General features: G+C 30.0%; 1 protein-coding gene across 4 annotated transcripts in view; it reads right to left on the bottom strand.

The window, feature by feature from the left end:
- Positions 1-11,589, bottom strand: part of LOC106458825 (neutral alpha-glucosidase AB-like) — a 52,265-nt gene that overhangs the window by 11,746 nt on the left and 28,930 nt on the right. For all 4 annotated transcript variants that reach the window (XM_013918374.2, XM_013918373.2, XM_013918375.2 and 1 more), the window contains exons 13-16: positions 5,858-5,954; positions 4,061-4,221; positions 3,298-3,547; positions 1,776-1,852 (exon numbers count right to left, since the gene is read on the bottom strand). In XM_013918374.2, coding sequence (XP_013773828.1) covers positions 1,776-1,852; positions 3,298-3,547; positions 4,061-4,221; positions 5,858-5,954 — 585 coding nt within the window. The remainder of the gene's footprint in view (positions 1-1,775; positions 1,853-3,297; positions 3,548-4,060; positions 4,222-5,857; positions 5,955-11,589) is intronic.

Below are 11,589 nucleotides of genomic sequence, written 5' to 3'. Positions count from 1 at the left end.
ATAAATGTATAATGTTAGGAGATTTAAGATATTTAGTCTAAACATTCATGTTTTCATGTTATGATTTGTGTTCATTCTAAAATGAAAGATGCATAATTTATGTTTATTTCCTAATTTTTTATAGAGGTTGTGAGGTTGGTCAACTTTACCAAACCCATACAGAAATTAATTACTGAAAATAACAGATAAAATAAAGTTTTTTCTTAAGAAATGTTTGATAACTATTTGAACATCATAAAGATTTTGCATGTGAAATTTCGAAATTTTCTGATACATAAAAGTATTTTTAATGTTAGATGAAAATTACTTTGCATGATAGATTGGCAAGATGTGAAAAGAAAAAAGGCATGAGAGAAACATTGCTTTACAAATCTTAAAACTTAATAAAAATAGTAGATATTCTGCATATGAAAGCATTGTAATGTTTACTGATAAACTGCCAAATTTCATGAACATTTGCTTACTAATTTAAAAGTTATAAAATGAAAACTATAACAAGCACAAAATGGTTACGAGCCCGGTTGTAAGAGTTAAGATGATTATTATCATAAATATCTATCATGTTTGAACCTAGTAAATCATGTATATCAACTGAGATAACATTTATTATTACAAACAATAAGGTTTATGTAGATTATATTATATTAATTTATGAATTTATCCTTTCAAAAAATATTCAAAATACAGTTAAGAACAGCAACCACTGTGTCCCCCGCTTTTTATTTGTATATGTAATATGATCTAATAATAACCTACATACAATAATTTTAATAGAACCCCTTTCTCCAGCTAGTACTAAATTAAAAATTTAAGTTGGGTACTTTTCAAATACTATGCATCATAACTGTTATATCATCTTTCAACCTGCACACATAAGAGCAATAAGTGATTTAACAGTTTTGTATAATGTTTAATTTCTTTACAATTTCTTGACTAAATCCAGGATAGTATATTTTTAAGGGAATTTTTTTTTCTGGTTTACATGAACATTAAGGTAGCACCTAACAAAGACATACCATATTTTCCAGTGTATAAGATGATACTTTTTACTCTTAAAACAATGTCTCATTTGACCCCCATCTTATACACAGGTTCAAAGATCAAAGATAGAGTTCCAGTATGAAGTCTCTAGTTAATAACATATTTAACCAAAACTATGTTGTTCCATTTACTTTTGTTTGCTTTTTTGAGTAAGTGCATTGACATCATGCTACCTACTTCATTACAATAACATATTTGTAACTGTATCATTTGCCTCGATTCTTTATAACTAGAAGTTACTTAACTCACATACTAGTTACATTGAAATGTATTGATTTCTTCCGTCATACTAAAATATTGCTAATATTATATCAAAGATGTCAATTTCTGTAATGTACACTAATTTTGTAAACAGTTTATATTAGATCACTATATATGAAGGTTTAGTATTTTTTGTACTATAAAAGGAGTTCAACTGTGATGAAAACTTTGTAAAGTTGTTTATTACATATTTCTGACTTAAGTCATGCTGCATTGAACTGTCTATAGCATTTGAAAAACACAAAAAAAACACTTGTGGTTGTACTGATTACCTCATAGCACAGGTTAACACAGTTTAAAAATAACTTCTAATAATTTCTTTACAAATGTAACATCCTAGACTTGCTTGACAATAGAGGTCATCCTATACACAAAACCTCAAACAAATACATTTAATTTGCTCAAAAAAATCAAGGGTTGTCTTATACATGGGATCATCTTATATATATCAGCAAATATGATATGAAGGTTACCTGATTTTCTCCTGGGAAATAAACCTCCACATTTGTTGCTTTAGATTCCATGACAGGATGTACCAAAAGAGAAGAACCTACATGAGATTGAAGACACTTGTTGTAGTTATGATAGAGAACTTAAAGCTAAATTAGAAAAATGTAGGTTACAAGTTATTTCAAAGTTTAAGTTAAATTATGAAAATTGAAAAGTAATTAATTTTCTGTCTAAGTTTGATATCTTTAATCTTGTTTTTTTTTAAATTTATAAGTAGGAGAAAACAAGTTAATGCTCATTATCAAATATGCATGGAAAATCAGCTAAAGTAATAAATTTAAATCTGTTGTTCAGTTAATCAGATTGGGAAATATTTTCTACACAAACAAGAATAAACTAAACAAAGAACTGTTAATAATAACATTTAATAAAGATGATATGCTTCATAAAGCTACCAACAAATTCTACAACTTTTGCATAAGCCATTCCCATTTCTCTAAAACTTGTTTTCAGATCAATTCATTTATGCTGAAAGTGGTCTAACTATTGGATTAATGAAATATTTAGGACAAAAATGTAAAAAAATTAAACTCATTATATTTATTGCAATGAAACAATTGATATATTTAACGCTTCAGATGCGATGCATACCACATTCATCTTAAACATCGCCCATGTCAGTTGTATAAATGGATTAATTTTTATATTATCAATTACTAAGTACCAACTAATGTTGAAACTATCTTAAATGACAAGAATAACTTAAAAACAGGCATTTTTCAATGACTATTAGGACCTGGAATTAAAAATTAACAACTAAATTATAAGACTTGACATACTCTGACAATTTAACAACAATGAGCTACTAAGAGGATAAGATTTTTTTTTTTTACAGCAGACTTATACAGCTAGAAAACATAAAACTTCTTTATTGAATTTAGACTGCCAGAATTCAAGATAAACAAAAAATGATAAATTATACCCAATTTTCTGAAAAAAAAAACAAAAAAAAAACTTTTACTTCAGCAAATTTAAGACTACACTTCTAAGAATCAAAAGCTTGAAAATTAAGTCAACAAAGGCACTACACAAATGTAACTAGTTTGTGAACTACTTACGAGGTAAAAGGCCAAATCTTGGGAAGTGAAGATTAAACAAAACTTTAATATAAAACTCTTCTATTAGATCAATAAAGGAAGCAAAGACCAACATTTACCAGGGAGGGATTAGTCCCACTTTATTTAACTTAACAGAATAACTATCAAAATCATCAATACTTCATATTTTCACAAAAAAATATTTACATTCTGGAATACATGTTACCTAGTCCTGTTTTTACTAGTGAGTATCCTTGAAATAGTTAAATTATTTGGTATTACCCAAATAAAGTTGTGTTAAAATTAGATCATCTTAACAATGAAAGTTATTACAAAACACAGGTCATTTTAAATGATAGGGTAATTTCACAGGTTCCATCTCATTTTCAAGATCTGAGGTCATATACATTAATAATGAAAATACATAAAAACAAGAAAAAATGACTACCAATCATATATTCATCATCCATATCAAATGTTGTCTGATCTGACGGAAATTCCATCCACAAAGGTCGCATTGGGGGCATTCCATTTTGTTCATTTTCCATAAACAAGGTATACCAGTACGGGAGAAGAGAGTAACGTTTTTGGATTGCTGCACGGATTAATTGCTTTGTTTCTGCATCAAACAGCCAAGGTTCTCTTCGTTTAGTTTCTAAATGTGAGTGGGCCCGAAAAAATGGTTGAAAAGCTCCAGCCTGAAATATTAAATGATTTTGATAATTCATCTTAAAGATAAAGCAGTGTATGCAACACTGTTTTAAATCTTAAAGCAAAGAATAATTTTAGAAGCATTTTGGTAATATAATTAAATACAGTAGGTTAATAAAGATTATGAAGATTCACCTGTGACAAAAGAACATTGCTAAAACAAGTGTTTAATGACGTTGTTTGTCTAAAGTTGACCATTTTTCTGTACAATATTTAATAAAACATGGTTGATATTATTACACTCACATAGGAAATTGTTGGGAACTATATTAGTAATGCATTTCACCAAAGAAGAATTGAACAAAATGATGTACAAAAGTGACAGTATTCACTACAAATACTTCCATGACTCTTAGTTCTAATGCATTTGAAATTTCTAAGACAATAGTTCCATCAGCAGAGTTAGCCTAATGGCCATGTTTGAATGCAATAAAGGTTATATTTATAATCTAAAAACAGTCTAAAGGAATTTCCTATTTTATTTGTATTGATCAGCTTACCTGGTACCATCTCACTAATAGTTCAGCATCAGGATTCATGAAAAAGCCTCCAACATCAGCCCCACAGAATGTGATTCCTGAGATACTCATAGATAAGAGCATTGGGACAGTGATACGAAGATGATCCCAATCAGCAGTATTGTCTCCTGTCCACACTGCACCTGTCATGTACAAACAGGCAACTTGATGTCTGCTTGACAATATGTACAATACAATAAATAACGATTCTTGTGTATCTCCAGTTTTGTACCTGCATTTAATAATTAGTAACACAGTCTAAAATAAACAAGGTATACAAAATGTATTCACTTTATGTGTTTAAGTTTTTCATGAAAAGATACACTATAGTTATACATATACAGTCATCCCAAATTTCAAACTAATAGACTAGAGGCCACAACCAACTTTTGGGCTACTCTTATCTGATTAAATAATGGGACTGGACCATAAGTTTTATAATGCACCCATAGTCCCAAACTGTAGGTTAAATTTTGACAGAACAGTTCCTGTTTGATGAATTCTCGGAATTGTTCAGTCTAACTATTTAGCCACATCTGGCCCCACTTTAGTTGACCATTTAAGGTGTTTTGGCATAGACTCCTTGATAAGGTCTTTTCTATTATGAATAAATTTTTGTTATTATTGGACCATAATAAATTGATCTTAAAATGTTACTACAACAATTATCTAACTGGCAACTTGTATGGAACCAATTACAGATGGTGTAGAAAAGAAAATTAATTTTAATGAAAATTTTCACCACTCTCAAGTCTTTCAGATTACAAGTTTGGTTAATATGAGGATTATAAATTTCCAGATGCATTGTTTATAGTTAAAAATTGAAGTCATACCAATAATTATTAAATGAAACATACTGGGAGCAATGTTATAGAATAGAGAAAAATACTTTAGTTTTAACCAAGTTAGAGTTTAAGATTTAATATAAAGAGTCAATGGAATTCAAACACTAAGTCTTCAAAAAATATGCTCTTGCTTGCTGATTTGCTAGTTCTTATTGATGAGTAAATTTACTTAAAATTAAAAATAATAAACAATTAGTGTTAAAATAAACAATAATGTGTTATGAATCCTTCCTAATTGTTTTTAAAACTCAAAATTTATAAAAAAATTACACTTCAACTTAATATGGTTCACACCATAACAGTTGTTTTTCATGCAGTTTGATAATATAAATGGTTTCTAAAAAAACATTACTACATGTTATATCCTGGCCAGCCTGATGAGACCTGGTATTCGATGAAAGGCCTCACCAGCACTAGATACAGCAGATACAGTGTAGTTTGCATACCATTATACATTATGCTTACTTTCACTCAACTTCTTAGAATTGATATCAAACGAAAATTAGTATACTCTTCTAATTTTACATTTATAGATCTGAGACCATCATTAAATTGCCATGTTTGAATGACAATCAGGTAACACCTCACAAACCTAAGAACCCACTGTGGCATAATGAAGTGAAACTCTGCCACTGATGATGCCAAGTCTGCATCTGTTACATTAAACCGTGGATGTCAAGTCTATAATTGCTAAATCTACTACACTGTGGGTGCTAAGGCTACAGCTACTATATTGTGGGTGCTAAGGCTACAGCTACTATATTGTGGGTGCCAAGGCTACAGTTAGTAAGCAGAGTACAGAAAAAAAAGCTATGTTATAAATAATTTTTTTTGTACATATACATATGTTAAGGTCTGCCTATTTCAGAAAAAGTGAATAAATTAACAAGTTAATGAAATCAAGTTTTTTAAACACAAAAATAGATTATCTTACCATATCTCTGTGACCCTACAAAAAAGGCACGAGAAAGAAGAAATGACCGCAGATGACCATTTGACCTCTGTAAATGCCCCTTGTAAGTTGACATTGTCTGCAAAAGATAAGATAAGATTTGCTTTCTTAATGAAATAGTTCAGACCTATCAACAAAGCATACATTTTTAATTCAATTCTTGAAGAAATATTTCCCATAATTTTCCAAACTTAAGACATATAGCAAGTAAAATTGTAATATTTTGAGATATTGTTTTCCCATTCAGATAAGAACAATAACTGCAATGGCTAAAGGAAAGTACAGACATGTTATACAGGGATAATTCTGAATTTTCTTACTCTGAGACAAAGGCAGAAACCAAACATGATATAAAATGAAGTTGTAATATTTATTGTACAACAACACAAACCAAAGTTAATGAGAGTACAAAACACCAGAATGTACTGTTCTTATCCAGAAGATTGGCCAAAATCTGAAGACATTCTTATAAGAATGGGAAAGTACAACTCTATACAAAATAAAATAGTATCATCTCTCTCTCACAGTGCATGCATTACTCAAGTCACTCTTGGTCATCCCAACAGAAAAATAAGAGAGGATACATTCTCAACAGCAAAAAAATATTACTGGATATTATTTTTAAGTTCATGGAAGTGAATAAAAAAAAAGAAAAGAAACATATCAACAAATTGAAATCTTGTGTCCTGTTCGATCTAAATTCAACATTTCAATCCAGTTTTACTTCCGAGTTTGTCTACTTTTACAGAGTCTATGAATAGACATTTTCTTTTTCTATAAAAAAATTTACACAGGCCTGCAATGGTTCTATCGTCTTGAAATTTTTACATGTTCTACAGTAATTTCTGTATGCTGAATCCAAAGATGATACCTATTTTCATCCATCACATACAGATTTTTCACAAAATGTCATAATGCAATACATAGAAGAAAGACCACAACACATAGTTTTATGACTTAAAAGACATTGATTTCAGAAAAACAACCAGGATGAATGAGAATGTATTTTCATCAATGCTCTTCCCTTTTCTTCAGTTTGTTTGTATTTTTGTTAACAAACATAATAAAAAATTTTCATTGTCATAAAGGAAATATGATCTAAGTAAGAGTTTTTTCTTCCCCATTTGTAAAAAATCTTTGTGACAAAAAAAAAGTATTATTTTCAAAATCTGCACTGAATTATGGAAAATCTGTTATTAAAACCAAAACAACTTTAATGAATTTAAATTCACAGGCCTATAGTAATAAATATTGCATCTTAAAAGACTAGAGATTGTGAAAAAATTAATGTTTTCTGTCTTCTGATCTCTCACATATTATTTAGGAAACTCTAACCTCAAATTAGTCATTGTTGTATCCTGTTCTATCTAAATTCAACATTTAAATCCAGTTTTACTTCTGAGTGTCTACCTCTACAGGGTCTACAAATACACTTTTTTCCATAACAATTATTAAATATTGTGTCTCAGAAGATTAGAAAGATCATGAAAAATTTTTTTTTCTTTCTATCTTCTAATCCTTCACATATTTGGGAAATTAACTTCAAATTAGTCATTGTTATTGGCACGAAAATATTTCTGTTATTACAAATTGTAATCTGATTCATCAGATGGAAAATGAAATTTTGAAATAAATATTAAAAAAATGGTAATACCAAAGAAAATATCTTTAATTACGGGTGTTTTGAAATTTCTTCAAATTCCACCATCAGTGGTAAAATCTCAAAAAAGTTAGTTCACAATATTCTAACTACAAAAAACATTAGTTATTGAGCAAATTTTCATATTCAATTGGAAGTTTAGAGAGAAGACTTAAATGGTAACATGACAATGGAATGTACAATAAGACGTGCAGCATACACATGTTTAATAAGTAACACTGTTAAGAGAGAGCATTATAAAGAAAGGCTTAAACATAAGTATAAACACTACATCTTTAAATTAATAATAATTATCAAGTAAAAACACCGAGAACCTGGAATTGATTACATTAATGACAACAGGGAGGAGTTGATATTATTTAGTGTTGGGTGATCATTGAAAATGGAGAGACTTTCTTTAATAAAGTTTGTAATCTGTGGTTCTGCAGTTGAGAATTTTAAAGTTTTCTAGAAGTATGGGGTGGTTGCTATTCTCACTGTGCAATCGGATACAAGTCTCAGTGGATTAGTTACTGACTTTTATCTACTTCCAGCTGAAATTTCCATGTGCTTGTGTGCACGTATTTATAGGTGACATGTATTTTTATCAACATGGGTAGCTTTACAGCTTCCACAAGTGTATTTATATATATATATGAACCACAAGTACATGGGAATGGGTAGTGTGTCTTTCATTTAAAACAATTTTTTAACTCTAAATGTTGACGTAAGTGTTAAATGTAGCTTAATTTGAGGGCAATATGTTTTAATTATTTTTTTAAATTTGATATTTGAATTTAAAACTGTTTGGCAATGAAAAATGTGATAAGAACTAGTGAATATTTTGAGAAAGTGTGTGGCTTTTTGTATTTTATATGTTAAAATTTTTTGTGTGATAATGTGCAAGAAATTAAGGGGATAACCGTTACTTTGTAATATGTTATGAGTTTTGAAATATCTGAGTGAAGACAGAAGTAGTCAGAACAGATATTATACACTTTAAAAGATTTAGAACAAGGTCATGGTATAAAAGTGTCAAAACAAGTATAATCCAGTAAATGTTTTCTTATGGTAAATAGATGCGGCAAAGAGATTGATTTTTTTTACTTGGATTTTTAAAAATTAAGTTATTTTCTTCCATCTCACATGTAAAGTTTATACATGTGCATTTAGGTATTCTAAAAACTTCTTGGCATGATTTGTGTTGTGAAAGAGTAGAAAAGCATCATCAACGTATCTTCTATGTAATACTCGTTTGTAATAAAGGGGACAATTATCCAACCATTGATGTCTGTAATAACAGAGAAAAATATATGTACGGGTTGGACCTAGTGGTGAGTCAATCACTACTTCGTCTATCTGGTCATAAAAATGAAATGATTATCCTTGATAGACAATTTAAAAAGCTGTTTGAATTTCTGTTGGTTGAAGTGAGAGTGCAGGTCATTTTTGTTTTGGAATAGCTGTTTAATAACACAGGCCTGTGACGGTTTTATTGTCTTGAAGTGTTTACATGTTCTACAGTAATTCCTGTAAGCTGAATCTGGAAATATACATTTTTTTCCATCACGTACAAATTTTCAACAAAACTTCGTATTTAATTTTTTCATTGAAACACAAATTGTTAAGAGGCTGCATAATGTGTCATGTCTAGATAGTATTTGTTTGTGTGTACACTTTGACATTTCTTTCTCTCTTTTCAATATTATATAATTATTGCTATGGCAACAAGAGGTTGCCTAAATGACCCAATCCTATTCTGTTATATTTATGGTCAATTTGCTGTAGAGAAACAAAGGCAAAACATTACAGAATTAATCAAAAAAGTGTATTAGATGTATTTTGGAATAAAACTTGTGGATCAAGACAAATCATGGGCTCCGAACAAAGTTTGCACCATTTGTGTTGAAGAGATGAGACAATGGACTAAAGGTAAAAAAGTCTTTGCCTTTTGTAATTCTAATGATCTGGCATGAACCTAGAAACCACGGAAATGACTGCTGATTTTGCACATGTAATGTGCAAGGCTACAACACTCGAAATAAAAAGGAAATTTCATATCCGAACCTTTAATCTGCTATGAGACCTGTTGTTCATGGATCTGATGTACCTGTACCTACTTCACCAGAGACTCTTGATACAGTTTCATCTGATTCTGAATCTGATGTCAATAGAAATGATAAGGATTGTTTTCAACCTGAAACGTCTGGTGAACCACAACTTTTCATAGAATGTGAGAACTCAATGATTTAGTGTGAGATTTGGTCCTTCCAAAGGATTCTTCAGAGATTTTAGGGTCCAGACTTCAGGCTAAGAACTTTCTTTCTCAAGGGACACCATTTTACTGGTACAGAAATCGTGAGAAAGAGTTTATACCATACTTTTCGCAAAAAGGTTCACTGGTTTATTGCAACAATATTGATGAATTAATACCAATGTTAGGAGCTGCTGTCTATGAACCAAGTGAGTGAAAGACTTGTAATATTAATTGAAGGACTGCCAAATTTTGTGAAGGTATACACACTATATTGAAAGTTAGATGTATTAAATCTATAAAGACTTTAATCTAGTACAAAGAGGTTATGTGGTCAGTCAAATTGACCGAGCCTGTGTTGAGAGAGTTAAGAAGTTCAAGATTTTCATACATTCCCTTCAAGTGAACCGAATGAGCAATAGAAACAGGATGCACATGTGTTACCATTGTGAAGGAGAACACCTTTTATACTTCTTTTGGAGGAATCAATGAACAATCGTCACATACAAAAGTTATATTTTTTAGTGAAGTATTTCTAATAAAATAAAATAAAGATTTGTCCAGGAATATATTGAGTATTTGTTTTAAATAGTCCATGTGCAAAGTAATATTCATGTTAGAATTAAAAATAATTTTCCTCACCTCAAAAATATAAAATTTCCTTTGTGTAATCCCTAAAACCTCCTAAATGCATTTGAAACGTTTTTTTTTTCAGTAAAACTTTATAGTTTGTTATTTTGTCTACCGTATCTCAAAACAGGATCAGTAAAGTCTACCGACCTTATAACCACACAAACACAAAAATCGAAATTGCCCTTTTTTCTTATTAGAATGACTTCAAATTGTCACATGAAACTACATTCGTTTATCCTAAGTAGCTCTAAGTTTTAACAGTATACATCTTTTCATAAATAAAAATTATTTTATTGCCCTTTGAACCGTGTCTAACTACTATCCGCACCATTATAAGTTATAAATCACTTGAGGAATGTGCAGCTCATGTTATGCTATCAAATTACATTACCCACGAGCTGCTCGTGTGCGTGCCTATTGAACTATTTTAATTATATTATTATTACTTATTTTACCTAATATAGTCTTAAATAACTTAAAAAAGATCAGTATTTTTAGATTTTAGTTACTTTTATAATAACAGATAAGAAAAACAAGAAATAAAGTACTTACCCAATCTTCTTTTTTCTTGATCTCAGGTTTTCAAAGAGTTAACCCTAATTTTTTATACTATAGATAGTAATGTACTTAATTTTTATTTAATTAAATAATGCAACAATGGATATAGACTAATAGCATGCAAAAAGTAGAAAAATTGCCTTACCTCTCAACATTTTCCTGGCTTTCTAACTATGCGACAACAGCCGTTACAAGTTTATCCAAGCTAGTCACAAACTTTCCCACTAGAACGTTGCTTGTATTTTGAATGAAGTTGACATTTAAAGGTTCAGAACATAATGTTCTACAATACGTCATTTGATAGATGAAAACCTTGGCTTTCTATTGGTTATAGGTAATATATAATAACATGCAAGAGAGAACTTTCAACGAATTGTGAAATAGAGGAAGTGACAGGTGGGTGTGGCAGGATGGGTCTGATTTGATAGCTCTGTAACCAAACAAAATTGAAGGTTATAAAAATTACGGTTTGTTTGAGCAATAATGATTTTATAGTGTGTTTTACGTTTAATATTGTACTTTTTCGATAGGTGGTGGATAAAATAGGGATGACGACATGCTAAGAGAATGTGTCACGTGGGTCACACTAGTGGAAATTCAAGATTTTTTTTAAATATTGCCTTGTAGAAT

The sequence above is a fragment of the Limulus polyphemus genome, unplaced genomic scaffold, assembly GCF_000517525.1.
Source record: "Limulus polyphemus unplaced genomic scaffold, Limulus_polyphemus-2.1.2 Scaffold520, whole genome shotgun sequence".
Lineage (NCBI taxonomy): Eukaryota > Metazoa > Arthropoda > Merostomata > Xiphosura > Limulidae > Limulus > Limulus polyphemus.
Note: the sequence above shows the minus strand (reverse complement) of the source record. Positions and strands in the feature narration are given on the sequence as shown.